Source organism: Equus caballus, chromosome 3, assembly GCF_041296265.1.
Source record: "Equus caballus isolate H_3958 breed thoroughbred chromosome 3, TB-T2T, whole genome shotgun sequence".
NCBI classification, from domain to species: Eukaryota; Metazoa; Chordata; class Mammalia; order Perissodactyla; family Equidae; genus Equus; species Equus caballus.
In genome coordinates, this window is record NC_091686.1 from 62,500,719 (window position 1) to 62,518,309 (window position 17,591).

Consider the following 17,591-nt stretch of genomic DNA (forward strand, 5'->3'; position numbering starts at 1 on the left):
ACAATGATGAAGGGCCTAAGGAACACTTTTAAACGCCAGATGTCAATCTCAAACTATTTAACTATGTTAAACTGAGTTTTACATGTTTTTGAGTTTATTAGTATATTTTGTGTAATGAGGTGATAAATTCTAACATTGAATTAGAGGTGTGGTTTGATGCAAAGAATAATTTTCAAAGAGTAGGGGTTTGCATGGATCGTGAAGCAAAATACTTCAGCAGAAATCCAGATAATTTGATAAAGAGAAATATTTTAGATTTATTTATCTAAATAATTCAGTCTAATCCTGTTCTCTCTCCTTAAAAATCTGCATTCCCTATGTCATTCTTGATTTAAAACTGAAAATTAAATAGAGTCCCAGCATGTCTGCTGTGGTGCGAAACTCAGTTTGCAATCTTACCTGGCTAGTGTCCAGCTGACACAATGCCTGGCTCCTCCCCCCGATAGAGGGGGAGAGAAAATGTTGCTGTTGATACTCTTCCTTCCTCAAAGCTTGGTGAGATTCTCGAGTCTGCCCCTGCTTTCAACTTCCCTCACTGTTTCTTGGGAAGAGGGTGACCAACAGCCTTCTTTGCCAGGGACTATCCCAGGGACTGCCCCAGTTTTAGCTCTGAAAGTCCTTGTCCCTGGACTGGGGCAAATCATGATAGTGGGTTGCTCCAGTAATTAATGACCTTCCCGCTGATCTCTATTAGATAAAGTGATTTGATTAATTATTGGTCTGTGCTAGATGAGGCCACTTCCCTGAGAGAAATGAGAAAAGTTCCAGAACTGGGCTGAATTAATTACTCAAGCAAATTAAAAAAAAAACAAAACAGCAATATGCTTTAGTATGTCAGTCACCTCTGCTGGCCAGTCATCAGGAAAGAACTGAGTGAGATGACTCCAGGAGGGCCTGGGAATTTTGAGGAAGAACAAGTTTTAGATTCAAGATAGTTTGCTTTAGTTCGGGCCTAGGATGAGATGGATTCTTAGATCAGTTTGTGGGGTCCCAGCTGATGAGCAGGCAATGAGTCAGGAAGCAAGAGGCAAAGGAAGCCAATAAATGTGAGTTTAAAATACTTCATCATGAAGTTAAAGTACATGGTTAGCATCATGTCTCCTATTTCTTCGCCTTCTGTCCCCTTCTCACTTGAAACCACTTGTCATACTCTTTGGCAGATTTTTTCCCCCGATTTATGCAGTCATATACTGATATGGTATTAATTGCTAAAGGTATATGCTATCTTTGCTTTTGACTTGATTAAAGTGGAAAAAGGAGACCAGTTTTAACCAACAGTAGATAATAAAAACCTTGAAAAGAAACTTTAACAAGTTTCCTGAAAATGTCAGCCCATTCCGGCTTTCTTATGGGAAGTCAGAGAGATTAATGTATCCACCGTTGGGCCCAAGTGTGAATGAGTGGCAGTATGTCCCTGGAGGCCTGATGGCTGCAGAGGAATCAGAAGTTCAGAACTTCAAGAAAAATTGAAGGAGGAGGAATTATGGTGCTTTTAATATAGCTATCCCTCTCCTTGGGCTTTCTTCTAGAGCTCAATTACTTGAAAACAATGGAGGGTTTGTTTTTCTTTCTACCAGAAGTGTAAAGTATCTGCCATTCAATCAGCCACTTACCCCATCAGCACCCTCCCCACCCCATCAGATAAGAAGTGGTGGATCCACTGGATAGTAGTGGCAGATGTTTATTGAAGTTCTCATGGATTTATAGCTCTCAGTTCAGTTGCTATAGGGATGATGGCCCAAGGTACCATTTTATTGTGCCCTGATAACTGCAATAGTCTAACTTGTCTCCCTACTTTCATTCTTGCTGCCTCCAAATTCATTGTATCATATCAGCCAGAATGATCTTTGAAAAACATAGATCATATCACTTTATCCCATACCCCCCCCCCCCCCCACCTCCCCAGGCTTAGACTCCTCTAATGGGCTCCTATCACACTTAATATAAAATATCTGCATTCTCTATCAGAGTTTACAAAGCATCACATAATCTGGCCCCTACCTACCTCTCTTACTTCATCACACCCACAAAGCTCCAGCCACACTGTTTTTCTTTGTTTCTTGAATGTTCTAAGCTATTGCCTAAGGAGAGTTGCAGTAGCTAGGAGTGGTTCCTCTTTTAGCTCTTGGAATAGCTGGTTTCTTTTTGTTAGTCATCTAGTCAGTCATTTTTTATCATATTACTGTATTTTAAATCTCTGCAAACCACCTTCTAATGCGGTCATTTACTTATTTATTTCTGTCTGTTTTTCCTCCTCAAGCAGACTGCAAGCTTCACCAAAGCAGGGGCTTATCATCTTGTTCTGTGCATTGACTGTGTCAACGAAAATAATCCATAACCAATTTATAAATGAAAATTTGGGAGAGTTTATTCTGATAGAACGTGAGGACCATGGCCCGGGAGAGTCCTTCCACAAAGGGAGGGAGCACTCCAAAGAAGCAGGGGTATACAGGGTGGTTATATACCCTCAAAGAGGACGTTTCACATATGATTGAAATGTCCCTCTTACAACAGTCACAAGATTGCCCTGTCGGCACAGTGTTTGATGGACACAGCAGGTAGTGGGTCTGCTATCTCAGCAGGCACAGCAGGAAGCAAGTCTATTATCTGGAGCTGGGTGGTCACAGGTGAGCACAGCAATCAGTTCCTAGCCTAAGGAAAGATGCTTAATCTTTAAGGAATTGCCAATGTTGGGAGGGGGAGGGAAGCTGCACCTTTATCTCAAGGGCCTTTGTTCTTGCCATAGGGAATGTCTAAAGCAGATATACAATGCATGCTCAACAGCCATGGTCAGGCCCTTTTGGAAAAACAAGGTCAGGCCGAATTAGGTTTACACCAAATGGCTTCCTCATTTACTCCAATATCCTATTGCTTGCCATTTCTATTTGTCAACTGTTAAGTCCTAGAACAGTGCCTAATAGATAGTTGATACTCAGTAAATCTTGTTGAAGTGACGGGGGTCTATCCTCAAAGAGCTTGCAAATCTGGTTGCATATCAAAGATAAAGTAAATGAAAAATTAAATACAGAAAACAAGAAACACAAGAGATGCTAAAAGGCAGTATGTGATTATTATAAAAACTTTTTATCATAAAGTATTGACTTAGTTAAAATATAAAGAGGACGTGACACCTCATATTGCCATCAATCATTGATAGGTATACCAGTGAGACTGTAAGTTCTAAAAGCCAGTTCGCACAAGGAGAGGGCAGAAGTCATAGGTGGAGGTGGCTGGGAGGGGAGAAGAGGGAGGGGGTGTAGAATGAGTAGGCAGAGAATTTGAATGCACACAAACTTCAGCTCCTGCACGTTTGGCAAGGGCAGCCTAGCTTGCTCCGAGATGAAATTCTTAATATCTGGAGTTCAGGGTGAATGAGAGTGGGATGAAATATTTTGAAGTACAACTTTCCACTTCTAAAGAGTTTGCCATTTCTTGGCTTGGTGAAACAAAACTACAAAGTAAGTTTATAAAAAAAAGAGGAAGTTGCCTTTCTTAGGTAGGGGCGTGGTAAGTAAAAACCGTGTACTTGTGGTAGTGGGGGTGGGGCGGAGTGAGGAGGCCATCACCTCCCTTGGAATTGCTAGTCTTTGGTCTCCCAGCCACACAGAGAGCTGTTCTGCACAGCTGCTGAAACAGGCCAGGCCTGCAGGATATATGGGTATGTTTAGTTTCAAGAGGACATTTGTTTTTCTAAACTCCTTCTCCCCTTTCCAAAATCTGGCAAGCGTTAGTCATCTTCAACTCGGCACGAACCCACAAGTGTGCGTGTGTGGCTCGGCGAGCTCAGATGAGGCCCCGCCCTCGCCCTGAGGCGCACACTGACACACTCAGACAAGACTTGGCCAGATTGCGCTCTTGGCCCCGGTCAGAGTGGCTGCTCTCGAGCCTCTAGCCCCAGGGCCGGCTCAGCCTCCTCCCCTGAAGGGACCGCCCGGCTGCGCCGTGCCAGAGCCGAGCACAAGGAGGAAAGTTTGGCGAGCCGGGCGGAGTTGGGCCGCCGGAGGAAGGGAACCAGGAGAGAGGGATCTCCGCTCCAAGTTTGCGCGGCCGTCGCCGAGTCCCGGGGGCCCTGCCCCGCCGCGCACTACAGCCCCCGGACCTCAGCCCTCCCGGCGGAATGCGCCTCGCGGTCCGGGTCCGAGGCAGGCGCTAGAGGCGCGGCCAGAGACCAAGGGGAACTTCTCTTTCGAGCTGTCGCCTTGGGCCCTCATTGTCTGCAGGAACTCTCCGGAATCCGGAGGGGGAGGACTGGATCGCGCTTCCACTGGGATTCGTCAAGAGTTCCGGCGGCAGCTGCGGCGGCTGCAGAGTCTCCCTTTGTCCTCCTAGGACCTCCCTCCCTCTTTTTCTCCCTCCCTCCCTTTCTCTCTCCCACTGTCAGTTAGTGGGTCCCGCTGCCCCAGGCGCCGGCGTCCTAGCTGCCCACTGCCCCTCACCCCGCGGTGTGTCCCTGGTGACTGCTACCCTTAGCGTCCCCACCGAATCGAGCCGAGGGGGCTGCGAGCGGGAGGGAAGTCTCAGGCCCCTGGCCGCAGGATGGTGGCGGGGCTGTCCCTGGCCCGCAGTCCCGGGAGCTGGCTGGTCCCCGGGCTGTGGCTGCTGGTGCTCAGCGGTCCTGGGGGGCTGGTGAGCGCCCAGGAGCAGCCCTCCTGCAGAGGAGCCTTTGATCTCTACTTCGTCCTGGACAAGTGAGTGCCGGAGGGAGGTCCAGGGTCTTCCAGTGAGGGTGGAACTGGATGAGCGTGTCTGGGGAGGCTGAGAAGCGTGTGCGCCCTGGGGAGGGGTGTTAGAAAGCGGATGATAGGTGCCCTGTTGCTATGTCCGTCCGAAGGGCAAATGCTTTCGGATCTGTGCGGGCTGAGGGGCGATGGGAGGAGTCTGGAGCTGCTTGGCTTTCTGGGGAGGTGGGGAAGTCACTGCTTGCCAGTCATGGGGGCGTCTTGGGAAGTGGGAGTGCGACCGCTTGGGGTAGCCTTCTGCGTCCCTGGAACCCAGACAGGACTCATTCTCGGCCCGTTTGTCCTCACCCCCTCACGGTGGCTAAAGTTTGCCTGATTTTATCCTGATCGCAGCGCTGTCATTGTAGCCAAGAAAAGCCTAGGGTTCACAAACCCAGTGTGGTTTGCATTTCCGGCAAAAGAAGGCTGTGTTTATTTTGAAGAGCCAGGATCCTACTCCAAACAATTAACAGGCAGGTGGTCCCCGAAGATGGGTTGAGTGGCTTGATTCTTGTAGCACCAAAGTTTCAGTTACTGATGCTGTTGCTTTGCTTGAAGAAGAGGGTAGACTACCCCCATGTAACTGTTTTGTTTTTCTGATCAGTTCAATTTCATTTTTCAGGTCTGGGAGTGTGGCAAATAACTGGATTGAAATTTACGATTTTGTCAAGCAACTTACTGAGAGATTTGTGAGGTATTTCTCCCACTTTACTTGTCTAAGCAGGGCAGTTTGAGGTGGAGGGAAGTAGACCAAAGTGTGGGTCTCCGTTTCTTTGGGAAATCTTTTGCAAGGAAAGTCTTTCCTGAAATGTTGATTTCAGGAAACTAAGTGCCTCAAGGTCGTTATGACACACGTGCTGTTATTAGGACAGCCTTTCAATTGTTGAGGGCTTATTTCATCTGGATCCCAGACACTTGGCTCAGGCTGGGGAAGCATCTTCAAATACTATTCCAAATGTCTTTTCCTTTCTGAATTTTCATCTGTTTCGAATTTCAGTTATGCTTTCTCATAATTTATCACATTAAAAAAATTTTATGCTAATAGTATCCATAATATATTTTCCTTGCTACGCAATTCTTAGCATTTTAGAGGTCCTCATTAAAAAAAAAAAAAGTGTTGGTAAACTTCAAATGAACATGTGTTAATAACCCACTACCAGAAAAGGCACTTGTGTGTGTGTTTAAAGAAACGACTTGTGTTTACACAATGTGTGGGTGTGTGGCTGGTTTAAAATTTAACTGTTCTATATATGCAATAAGCCTTACTAGGAAAGACCGGTTTCCTCTCCTATAAAAAGCATAACTGCTATGAAATCTAGCTGACTCTCTTATTTAGAGGTAACTAGGAATTAGTGGCATCCCTATTTAAAAATAACCCCAGGACGCCACGCTTTTGAGGGTTTTTTCTTTTTTTTCTGCTCTTTTTTTAAAAAGAAAAAAAATGCAAAAAGCAAATGCAAGTTTATCAAGATAATGGAAAGGACACAAAAAAAGGAACTGTATCATTAAATATTGCTTCTTTCAGTCTTGTTAGCCCAAATGTTTTCTGTAAAACAGGCTTGGATGATCAAAACATTTTGAAAGTCATGTTGCAAGTAACTTCAAACAATCTGTAGAGGCCTAGGCAATCCTTGCTTTCAGTTATTGGCAGCAGTAAACTTATCCCTATAAAAATGTATGCTTGTCCGTGTTTAATCATCAGTCTCCTGCTTAAGAAGCCAAGTATAACACTCTCATTTCTGAACAGGGTCTGGGGTGAAACAGTCTAGGAAAGAAAAATAAACAAGGCCCTATATCCTTAAATGTCAAAGGCAGGAGAGACAGTTGTTTGTAAATTTTCTGACATAATCCAAGAGTGTGCAGAGAGTATGACATAAATTTTGATCAAAAGTGATGGATTATTTTCATACGACATTTTCAAGAAGTGGGGCCCTTATTATTTGGTCTGGTTTGCCAGTTGGAATTCTATAATACATAGTCTCTGGCTCAAGTTTAGTTGCTCAGTTACTTGCTAACAATATATTATAGGAAGTGAATAAAAGGTAATTACTGAGTAGAATGACTTTTAAAATATGTATGAGCCTTTGAGATCATTCCGATCTTCAGTTTATAGATCTTAGTTTTATATTTTTAGTTTCAGATCTTAGGAATAGTTGCACAAGAACCATTCTGTGAGATAAATGCCTAAAGCTTAAAAGATGTAGCTAATGGGGGCATTTGTTGCCAATTGGAAGTATGATGTCTGAGACTTGGAAAACTGAAAATGCCTCATCAAACATGATTTGTTAGTCTCTTTCACATTGTCCATGACACTCTTAAGTGTTCCCACTTTGGGATAACTTGTGTATGAACTCGTATCAGAGTTGTGGTCATTAAGTCAAACTGCCTGCTCCCCAGCCCTAAATATTGCTTGTGATAATCACTGTGAAGGGTTTGGCCTTCTTTAAGGAGATGAGGTAGACCACCAAGGGAAGAAGTGTTTTCTATGAGGATTTTACATTGGCCTAGAATTTATCTTTATAATTCGTCTTTTCCTAAATGACCTGTGGATCATGGAGGAGTGTGTGAGTTCTGGGAAGTACGGACTAAATCCAAAATGACTTCTGCAGTAATGCTAAGCAGAGTTAGTGTACTTACTTAGGGAGCGCCATTCAAAAGAAGCCTGGACCATTCAGTGAGACTGCTTTTAAATGAGACTTTCTAGCTATACATCTGTATTGTATGAGTATTTCTTTTAAAAATGTTTTAACTGCCTCTTTTCTTATTTTGCAGCCCTCAAATGAGATTATCTTTCATTGTGTTTTCTTCTCAAGCAACCATTATTTTGCCATTAACTGGAGACAGGTTAGTGCATTATCTTTCACTGCAGGCTTTTAGTAGAGACTAATCATAAAGGAATGATTGATATTTCCAAGTGGTGATTCAGGCCTCTCAGCGGAACCGAGCAAATGCAAAGACAATTCGGGTCTCTTTACTAACAGAGGGGAAAGGAGGTATGAGTGATAGAAAAGAGCGGATCATCTGGAAATCAATATCGTTCATATTGGCTGTGGAATGTACGATGAAACCCAGATATCTGCCTTAGTTGTATATTTACTGCTTCCTACCTTTCCCCTTCTCTGTTACTGTAAGTAGTTCTACATCTTTCTTATTGATGTACTATATTAATCAACTAGGAATTTGAAGAACATTAGGGAGGAGAAAGATATGGATCTATTTGGATAATTTACTAGATTCAGCAGACATCCTGAATCTCCAGTTTTACTCCGAGGTACACTGATGCTGAATATTTTTACCTTTCTAAAGGCACTTGCTTACTATTTTATATATAAACCCATATATGTGTGTGTGTGTGTGTGTGTGTATTTACCTATATATCATAAAAGATGGGGCTTTTTCCAAGCCAATGTCACAGTATTTCATATGACCATTTCTATAGGTTTGAACCCATTGTGGCAAGTTAGAAGTAGTTGTTGACATACTTTGAAGAATGGCTGCTTTCCGTGGGATCAGTTTTGCTTGCTATACCATGAGTTCCACAGTAGGGAGATTTTCTTCTTCATTTTTGTATCCACTTCATTTAACACAAAGTATGCAAGAAACTTCTTGCTCAGTTCTTGTTGAATGAATGAATGGATTAGCATTATTTTGAAATCAAATTTCTCCAAACTGTAGTTTTAGCAAGGGAGGCTGATGTACTTTGTTTTGCATAATATATAGATTTATGGAAAGTTACGTGTGAATACAGTTTTTTAAATAAATTAATTTTTTCTTTACAAATGTCAAGAGTGGGCTGGCTCCATGGTGTAATGGTTAAGTCTGGTGCATTCTGCTTTGGCAGCCAAGGTTTGGTTCCTGGGCACAGACCTACACAACTCATCAGTTGTGCTGTGGCAGCAACCCACATACAAAATAGAGGAAGATTGGCACAGATGTTAGCTCAAGGCTGATCTTCTTTAAGGAAGAGAATAGAAAGATTGGCAACAGATGTTAGCTCAGGTCAAATATTCCTCAGCAAAAAAAATTGTCAAGAAAGTATAATATTTAAAGGGACTCAGGGAGAGAAGTTATTTATAATTCACAGAATTGATTTGGAAAATTATATGTATATAATCTTTTAATTTTTTTTGTGCTTTAAGTTTCACTTCTTCTGGAGAGGAAATCTCTCTGTAGGTGGGGAGTCCAGCTTATGACCTTGCACTTCTCATTGATACTTCCCTTCCAGACTTTCTTGTGTGCCTGTGGGTCTCATCAAGGGTCAGAGCAATAGTCGTCCCTTATGATCCATATACACCCTTCTATAGCCAGTGATAGAACAGTCCTTGGCTTCATGAAAAGAAATTTTCTCAGTTGCCCAGCTTAATTTCCAGAGAAACAGCTTTGGATCCAGCCTATCCATTAGGAGAAAAAAGGAACAATGTTATCATTTATGGAGTGCATATATAGAGAAAAGCACTTAGCATGATACCAGGCACATAGCAGACTCTCAGTAATTGTCACCTGCATATGTTGTGCCAGGTTCTCTGTTAGGTACTTTACATATGGGTCCTTCAGCACTTTGAAGATACAGTGTAGTCACTGGTTGACAAGATTGGTATTGCTTACACATGCACAGAAAGGATTTAAATCGTTAAACTAAATTAGAGATTCTTCCCTCAGTGTTGGTTGAGTCTGACAGGGGAGAGGTTGGAATGGGATAAAAAGGCTTCTATTTCAAGAGGCAGCATAATGTTGCAGTTAAGTCACTGAACCAGTTTATTAGCCAAATGGTCATGGACAAGTTACTTAACCTTTTAATGCCTCTAATTTTTTCCATCTGTATAATAATGATGATGACAATACCCACTTCATAAGATTGTTGTGAGGATTGAAGTCAGTGAGTATGGAGAATATAGGACAGAGTCTGGCACATATGTATTCAAGAGTTGAAAACTTTGTTATTATTATCACTATTATCTGGAGCTAGGGGATATGTAGTATTTTAATGATCAGGGAGGAATTACCCTTATATGAAGAGATTACTATCCTGCTTGAAAGGATTTATAATATTCCAGGAAGAATTTTAATAATGCTACTTGCAACTTGTTTTATATATAGTTGGCTCCTTCGTCTCTTTTTAAATAGAAATATATTCAGTTTTAGCAAATTGCACCATCTGTGGCATGTTGAGTTGGTTTGGGGTGGCAGAAAGTACACTAAGAAGTTCTGGGTTAGAGTTCCAGTTTTGCCACTTACTGATTTAGAGACCTGGGTAAAATCATCTACTCAGTGCATCTGTTTTTATGTCTATAAACTGCTGCCATAATCTGCCATGTTTCCTTAAGAGAATTATGAAGATTGAAATAAGACAATGTACAGAAAAGTACTTTGTATATCACAAAACAGACTCCACTAAAGGATATTATTTTCTGCTCTTGGTTGTTCTCTTATGAATTTTATCTCATTACATCAGTAACTTCTCAATTTTCTCTGGTCCTCTATATTTGGATATAGGGTCACTTTTCATCCATTACACACTTTCCAGTGTTTGGAAATAATTCACATATTTAGATGCAAGATCACTGAACAAATGTTTCCACAGCTATTGTGGGTCTTTGTTTCCAAGCCTAGAAATTGGAATTCTGCATATAAACTTTCTTGATGTCATATATCACCCTCATAAATAGATCTGAGTGCATGAGAAATGCAAAGGTTAAGTATGGCAGGTTTCACAATTTTGGTTTTATTACTCACAGTTCTTCAATACTTTGGTAAATATGAGAAGTACGCCTCTTTCACGTTTCTCAGTGTTGCTAAATATTCTCAGGAGAGGAAGCAAGTGTGGAAGGCGATAAGTCCGCATGGCAGGGCCATGTCTTCTGTTAGGGTTTCAGCATGGCATCTGATGCTATGTAAATGCATGAATAGAATAATAAACATGGCAAGAAATGATCAGTTGTACATTTTATATACTCATTTAAAAACCATATTCTTTTAAATATTTCCATTTGGAACACTCCCTTTTCTCTTGCCCCCATGATTCTTATCTTCCCTATATCTGTTAGTCCATCCATTCACCTACCTACCTACCTACTTGCCTACCTTATATATAATGTATTAAGCATTGTGGGCTCTGAGGGTAATGCAAAGATGAATAATCTAGCATTTGTGAGAGTAGGGGGTGTGCACATGCACATAAATGGCTCCAGGCTGTAATATAGGATCAGGTAAGAGGTAAGCGCTGAGTCTTGATTCAAGATGGAAAAATCCAGCCTCTCAATATTAGAGAATTTGAATCAAGACTAATTTTAAAGGATATTTTTAGTTATTATATTGCATAATTGGGGATAGTGAATTATGCTCAGTTCTGTTCAATATAATCTTAATGATATAAAAGTGAGGTACTTGAAAACATTTAATGAACAATTATTATGTGTCAGGCAGTGTGCAAAATGCTTTCCATTCATTACCTCATTTAATCCTCATATAAACTCCATGTAATACATATTATTATTATCTCAACTTTACAAATGAGGAGACTGAAGCTAAGAAAGGTAATGTAGCTTGTCCAAGGACACATAGTTAATAAGTTGCAAGCAATATATTAGCCAGAATGGTCTCTTAAATTATAAAGTAGATCATGCCACTCTCATGCTTAAGACAATCTAATGGCTTAGAATACAAAGCACACATCTCCCAATTGCCTAAAAGCCCTACCTGATTGCCTCACCCAGTCCTCTCCTGCCACATCGTGTGCCACAGTCTAGCCCATTGGCTTTCTTTCTATTCCCTGAACAGGCCAAGTTTGTTTCCACATTAGGAACTTTGCTCTTTCTCTGCCCCATGTCTTCCCCTGGCTCGCTCAGTCTTGTCATTTAGGCCTCATCCCATGTATCACCTTTTTTGAGAGGCCTTGCCTGGCCATCATGTCTGAAGGAACTTTGTCCTTCCTCCTCAGTAATCTCTCACAATACTCTATTTGGTTATCACTTTTTGAAATTGTTCTGTTAATTAATCATTTTTAACTCCACGACCCTAATGTAAACTACATGTGATCAGAGGGGCCTTCTTTGTCTTGCTCACCCATATATCCAACACCCAGAACAGAGCCTGGCACACAGTAGATGCTCAATAAATATTTGTTGAATGAATGATTGAGTTGGTCTGACTCTATTAACTACTATCGTATATTTTCTCTCTTTGAGAAATGATAAATGATGACTTGTGTGTGTAATTTTCCCCTTCCCACTCTTATAAATCAGTTATAAGCATTTCCACTTCTCTTTTCAGTTACTTGTCCCCAAATTGAAAAAGTCATATAATTGTTTGACCTGAGCATAATAATCAATTACCAAGAAAAAATATTCGTTAGGGAAACTTGTAGGAAATTAAAGAGAAGTCATTTGATTGTTTAGATAATATACATCTTTCTGTTATCTGAAAGGATTTCTTCTAATTCCTTAAAGTCTGAGTTAGAAATTCACTTGTGATAAAATAGTCTTTTGTGAGAGTTGGTAACTTAAAAATTAGTTCATTCATTTTGCAGGGAAATTTGGCAGTATCTGTAAAAATGTAGAAGCTTCCTATTAGCAATGCTACTTTTAGGACTATGTCCTGCTGAAGTACTGGCACCAGTGTGCAAAGACAGGTATCTGCAAAATTAGACACCGCAGCATTGTTCATAATAGTGAAAACTGTATTCAATCTAAATGCTCATCAATTGATGATACTATAATTAAGTTAGAGTATATACATAGAATGGGATACTATACAGTCATTAAAAGAATTAGAAAATCCATATATATTGACATAAAATATATCTAAGATATATTAATTGAGAAAAGCAAGTTGCAGAACACTGCTAAGTATGATTTTATTTCTGTAAAATAAAAACAAAAAGAATCTTTAAATGTTTTTATGGTGTGTATGTATGTAATCATAAATACGTGGAAGAAAGTCTGGAAAATATGCAACAAACTGCTAACAATGATACTGTTTTAGCAGTGAGATTCAACGTGGAAAGAGCCTTCATATTTTTAATTTCCATACATTTAGGTTATTCAGTTTTAGGTCAACATTAATATACTATTTGCAAAAAATTAAACAAATGCTTAAATTAAAAGGGAATGTTACTGACTTCTTCTGTAGCCAGAGATAGCTATGTTGGAATCAGAATGGAATTGAGGGGTTGGAAAGAGTCAGCATTAGGAACAGAAGATGTCCAAGTATTACCTTGAAGGGTGCTGAAAGCTCCTTGTTAAAATGAAAACATCAGCATTGGACCTTGGGTCAAATAGACATAGGTGCTATCTACTAGCTGTGTGACCTTGGACAAGTTACTTTACTCCTTGCTGTCCAATTCCCTTGCCAGTTCAAAGGAGCTAATGATTCCTACCATACAGCAATGTTGGGACAATTAAATGCATATAATGCATAAGAAGGCCTAGCTGATGACTGGGTAGTAAGGAGGCTAAGGTTGAAATGGGATTTGGAGGTTATCAATGTACACCATCATCATCATTTTCATCATGTGCCAGGATTCTAATAGAAGTTTAGAGAAGTCAAGTGACTTTGCTTGATGTGACAGCTAAGTAGTTAGAGCCAGGATTCACGCTCCGGTCTGCCTCCTGAGCACGAGCACTTCACCACTGCACTGCTTCAGTCTTGCTCTGTTCCTCTTCTCCAATTTTCACAATTAGTCAGAATTTGTCATAATTCAAAGACAGATTCATGCTCTAAATTTATTCTGTTTTCTTACAAACCAGTGAAGTGGAGAGAGGAAGTGACTGTAGTTTATTTTTGTTTGTTTGTTTTTAATTCTATTAAGGAAGCAATTATCTTGTTTAGAAAAGTCGGCTTTGGCCACATATTGTGCTAATCCTGAGAGGTCCGGGCATGGCAGCAGCTCAGAATCTAGTGATGAGTATGTTAATAGTTACTTTCAGTGAAGTCCCACATCTGCTTTATGAGTATGTTCCAGAAAATTAAATACATTGTTACTCATGCCTGGGAGACAGACCTGGCATGCTGAAGGGGTAAAATGCAGAGGTCAATTTCTCATGGCTCAGTCAGGCAGTGAATGGGGAAATGGAGTAAAAGTATACAAAATGCAGCAGGTGTGGACTTCAGGTGTGATCTGTGTACCATGCTTTGGTAAATGTAGGCTAAACTGGTTAACGTTTTTTCACAAAACCCTGATTGTGCAAAGCATTTTGTAAGCAGAATTTGTGAATCCAGGACCGCTACCTGGGATTCATTGGTCTGGACTCTGGACTATAGAGATCTTGACATATGTTGGCTTTAGAGTGACGTGCTAAATAAACAATAAACAGGTTTTTATATAAAGTGAAATAAGAGATAACCAAACCTGCCAGTTCCTAAGATAATAGAATATATTAGCCATGTTTCTGTTTAGAAAATAACCTTCTACTCTTTTGAAACCTTTACAAAATTTTAAGTTGAGAAGCTAGTAGAAAGCAATTACTTTTTAGTAATTTATCCTTCATGCAGTATGTAGTATAGCAGTATATAATAAAAAATAAATTTAGTGAGTATATTTGAATGAATGAACAAATTTACCCTCATATAATTTTTTCTTTTTTTTTTTTTTTCTTAAAGATTGGCACCTGGGCTAACAACTGTTGCCAATCTTTTTTTTTTTTTTCTGCTTTATCTCCCCAAACCCACCCTGTACACAGTTGTATATCTTAGTTGCAGGTCCTTCTAGTTGTGGAGTTTTTTCTTATTTTGTCAGTCTGGTTAATACTGTGGTTTATTAATGGAAGGAGACAATAAAAGTAGTAGATAGAGTTCACTGGGCACTAACTGTGTATCAGACATTTTGCTAATGGGCCGGGCCTATGGCTTACTTTAACAAATAGAATGCAGCAGACATAAACATGAAACTGCCAATTCTAGGCCTAAGCCTTAATAAGGCATAAGAGTTTCTTTTCTTCTGCTCTTGGTAGCCAGCTGCCATATAAAAACTTTGACTACCTGAGACTGCCATGGTAGCAGGAAACTCAGCCTAGCCATGTAGAGAAGCCACGTGGAGGAGAATGAAGACTCTGGTCAATAGTCCTAGCTGAGATCCTAGGCAATAGCCAGCAGGAGCACCAGCACCAACTTGCTGACCCTGTGAGTGAGGCCGTTTCAACACTTCTAGCCATTCCAACTTCCCTGCTGACAACATGTGAAGCATAAGAACTGCCCATGCAATACACAGTATCATGAGAAACAATAAATTGTGTTTACACCACTAATTTCAGAGTAGTTTATTATGCAGCAATAGATAATCAAAAATAGGAATTGTGACTAGGGTGGGAGCTAAATGACCTTGAGGAGATTGATAGTAAAGACTGGAAGGGCCAATTCTTATTGGAAGCTGAAACACAGATGACCATGTATGTAGTGGTGGAAAGTTTGGTAGAATGGTGAAAAATAGAAAATGTACATAATGAACCTGTGGATATAGCTAAGGAGATTTCCAGGAAGAATGTTGAAGATGTCTGTCAGCTTGTTTCAGCTGCTTATGATGGTGTATGAGAGGCATGAGATGAGCTAAAGGAGGCAATCTTCCGTTTTCAAAGAGGATTTAGAGAAAACATAGAGCAGGACTTGATGGATTTGAAAATAAAACACTTTCTTATGCCCAGTCTCTCTTGGCAAAATACTCCCTAATTTAAGAAATGCCCTTAGATCAATGAGCAAACCCAGATTTCTGCCTGTGAAATGAGGCACTAGAGGAAAAATCAGGTAAGGGTGCAGTTGAAAGACCCTTTGTTATGACTTCAGAAAGATTTAAGATGATGCCTTGTAGACCCTCTCATCTAGACAAGAAGGCTTGTAAGAATCTAAAAGATGTGCCTCATAGATACTCTCAGGTAAACATAGGGCGTCTAAGAATCTTTTGGTATATGTCTCACCTAAGTTACAGCCTAAAGTAGAGAGGAGCTTCTTTTGAAGAAATTTTGTGCATGTGGCTTTTGTCCAATAGAGTGGATCATAATTTGATACACAGAAGTCTCACAAAATTTTTTCTTTACAAGATAAGTGTTTTTATTCCCATTTTGCAGATAAGGAAACAGCAACTCAGATCCATAGCAAGTAATGTAGGAAGTGGGATGGGAAACACTGTGATTCCAGGTCTTAACCCTTGCCTCCCCTATCCTGCTCTGAGGGCTGAACGTTGGCTGTAGCCTGGCTTAGTTCCTGGGGGACGAGAGGAGTTGAGGCAGATGCTCTTGTTTGGTTCCACCTCTTCTCATGTCTGAGTGTTCTGGTAGGTGCTGTCCATGTTTGTCAATGGAATCTGAGGACTTTGTTCTTTTTTAAAATTTTTTTATTTCCTTGAGGTCACATTGGTTTATAACATTGTATAAATTTCGAGTGTACATCCTTGTATTTTGGGTTCTGTATAGACTGCATTCTGTTCACCACCAAAAATCTAGTTTCCATCTGTTATCATACATATGTGCCCCTTTTCCCCTTTCACCCTACCTCCAACCCCTTATCCTCTGGTAACCACCAATCTGTTCTCTGTATCTGTGTATTTATTTGTTTGTCAATCTTGCACATATGAGTGGAATCATACGGTATTTATCTTTCTCTGTCTGACTTATTTTGCTTGGCACAATACCCTCAAGGGTATTATGGTATATATATATATACACTGTCCCTTCTTTATCCATTCATCTGTTGATGGGCACTTAGGTTGATTCCAAATCTTGGCTATTATGAATAATGCTGCAGTGAACATAGAGGTGCATATATATTTTCGAATTAGTGTTTTCATGTTCTTTGGATAGATACCCAGCAGTGGAATAGCTGGATCATATGTTATTTCTATTTTAATTTTTGAGAAATCTTCATACTGTATTCCATAGTGGCTGCACCAGTTTGCATTCCCACCAGCGGTTGTACAAGGGTTCCCTTTTCTCCACATCTTCTCCAATGCTTGTTATTTCTTATCTTTGTAATAAGAGTCATTCTGATGGGTATGAGGTGAGATCTCATTGTGGTTTTGATTTGCCTTTGCCTAATAATTAGTGATGTTGAACATCTTTTCGTGTGCCTCTTGGCTATCTGTATATCTTCTTTGGAAAACTGTCTGTTCATATCCTCTGCCCATTTTTTGATCAGGTGGTTCATTTTTTTATTGCTGAGTTATATGAGTTCTTTACGTATTGTATTTTAGTTTTAAAGATTATCCTAGTTACTCAAAAACCCCTTCAATAGAAGGACTGGCAAAATAGGTAAGGTAAAGAGCATTCCAACAACATGGAAAGGTTTTAAATTAGATTAGATCAGAGGTTCTTCATTCTGCCTGCACATTAGGATACTCTGGGGAGTTTCCGAAAAATACCCTGACCCCATCACAAACCAAGTAATTAGAATCTCTTCAATTAGAGCCTTGAAGAGATTTTTTAAAAAGCTCTTGAGGTGACGCCAGGCTGGAGAACTATACTATATCTGTAGAGATGTGTGTGAGTAGCCACTGGACTATGTGTAAGTCATTCTCATGGCACCATATAGAATCACAGTGTCCACACGTGGAAGGTGCTCAGCAGATGTGTGTAGACTGACTGAAATCTGAAAAGATCTTTGAAATCTGGAAAGTTAAGATGATGTGCATTAGGAAGTTCAGGTACTATACAGATACATTGTAGAAACATGTATCCTTAGTCAGAAGTAGAAGGGACTTAAAATTATGCCTTAATTGTGTTTTTTGGGCAAGTTAGAATTCTCTGTCAACCATTTTATTATACCATTTTATTATTATGCCACCATTAAAGTAAAAATTTCTTTACTTTAGTTATGATTTCGTGTACACCTTCCATAATCCAAAGTATTGTATGGATGGAGAAAAGTCATTGATGTGGTACAGTGCGTGGC

General features: G+C 40.2%; 1 protein-coding gene across 2 annotated transcripts in view; it reads left to right on the plus strand.

Annotated features, from left to right (window-relative positions):
* Window positions 1-3,528: 3,528 nt before the first annotated feature.
* ANTXR2 (ANTXR cell adhesion molecule 2) overlaps window positions 3,529-17,591 on the plus strand; it is a 138,781-nt gene continuing 124,718 nt past the window's right edge. The window contains exons 1-3 of one of the 2 annotated variants that reach the window (XM_003364684.5): window positions 3,529-3,658; window positions 5,341-5,412; window positions 7,491-7,562. In XM_003364684.5, coding sequence (XP_003364732.1) covers window positions 7,498-7,562 — 65 coding nt within the window. In that variant the 5' untranslated portion in view covers window positions 3,529-3,658; window positions 5,341-5,412; window positions 7,491-7,497. Of the gene's footprint in view, window positions 4,689-5,340; window positions 5,413-7,490; window positions 7,563-17,591 lie in introns of both variants that reach the window. The other variant, XM_001492585.6, reaches the window with a different exon arrangement.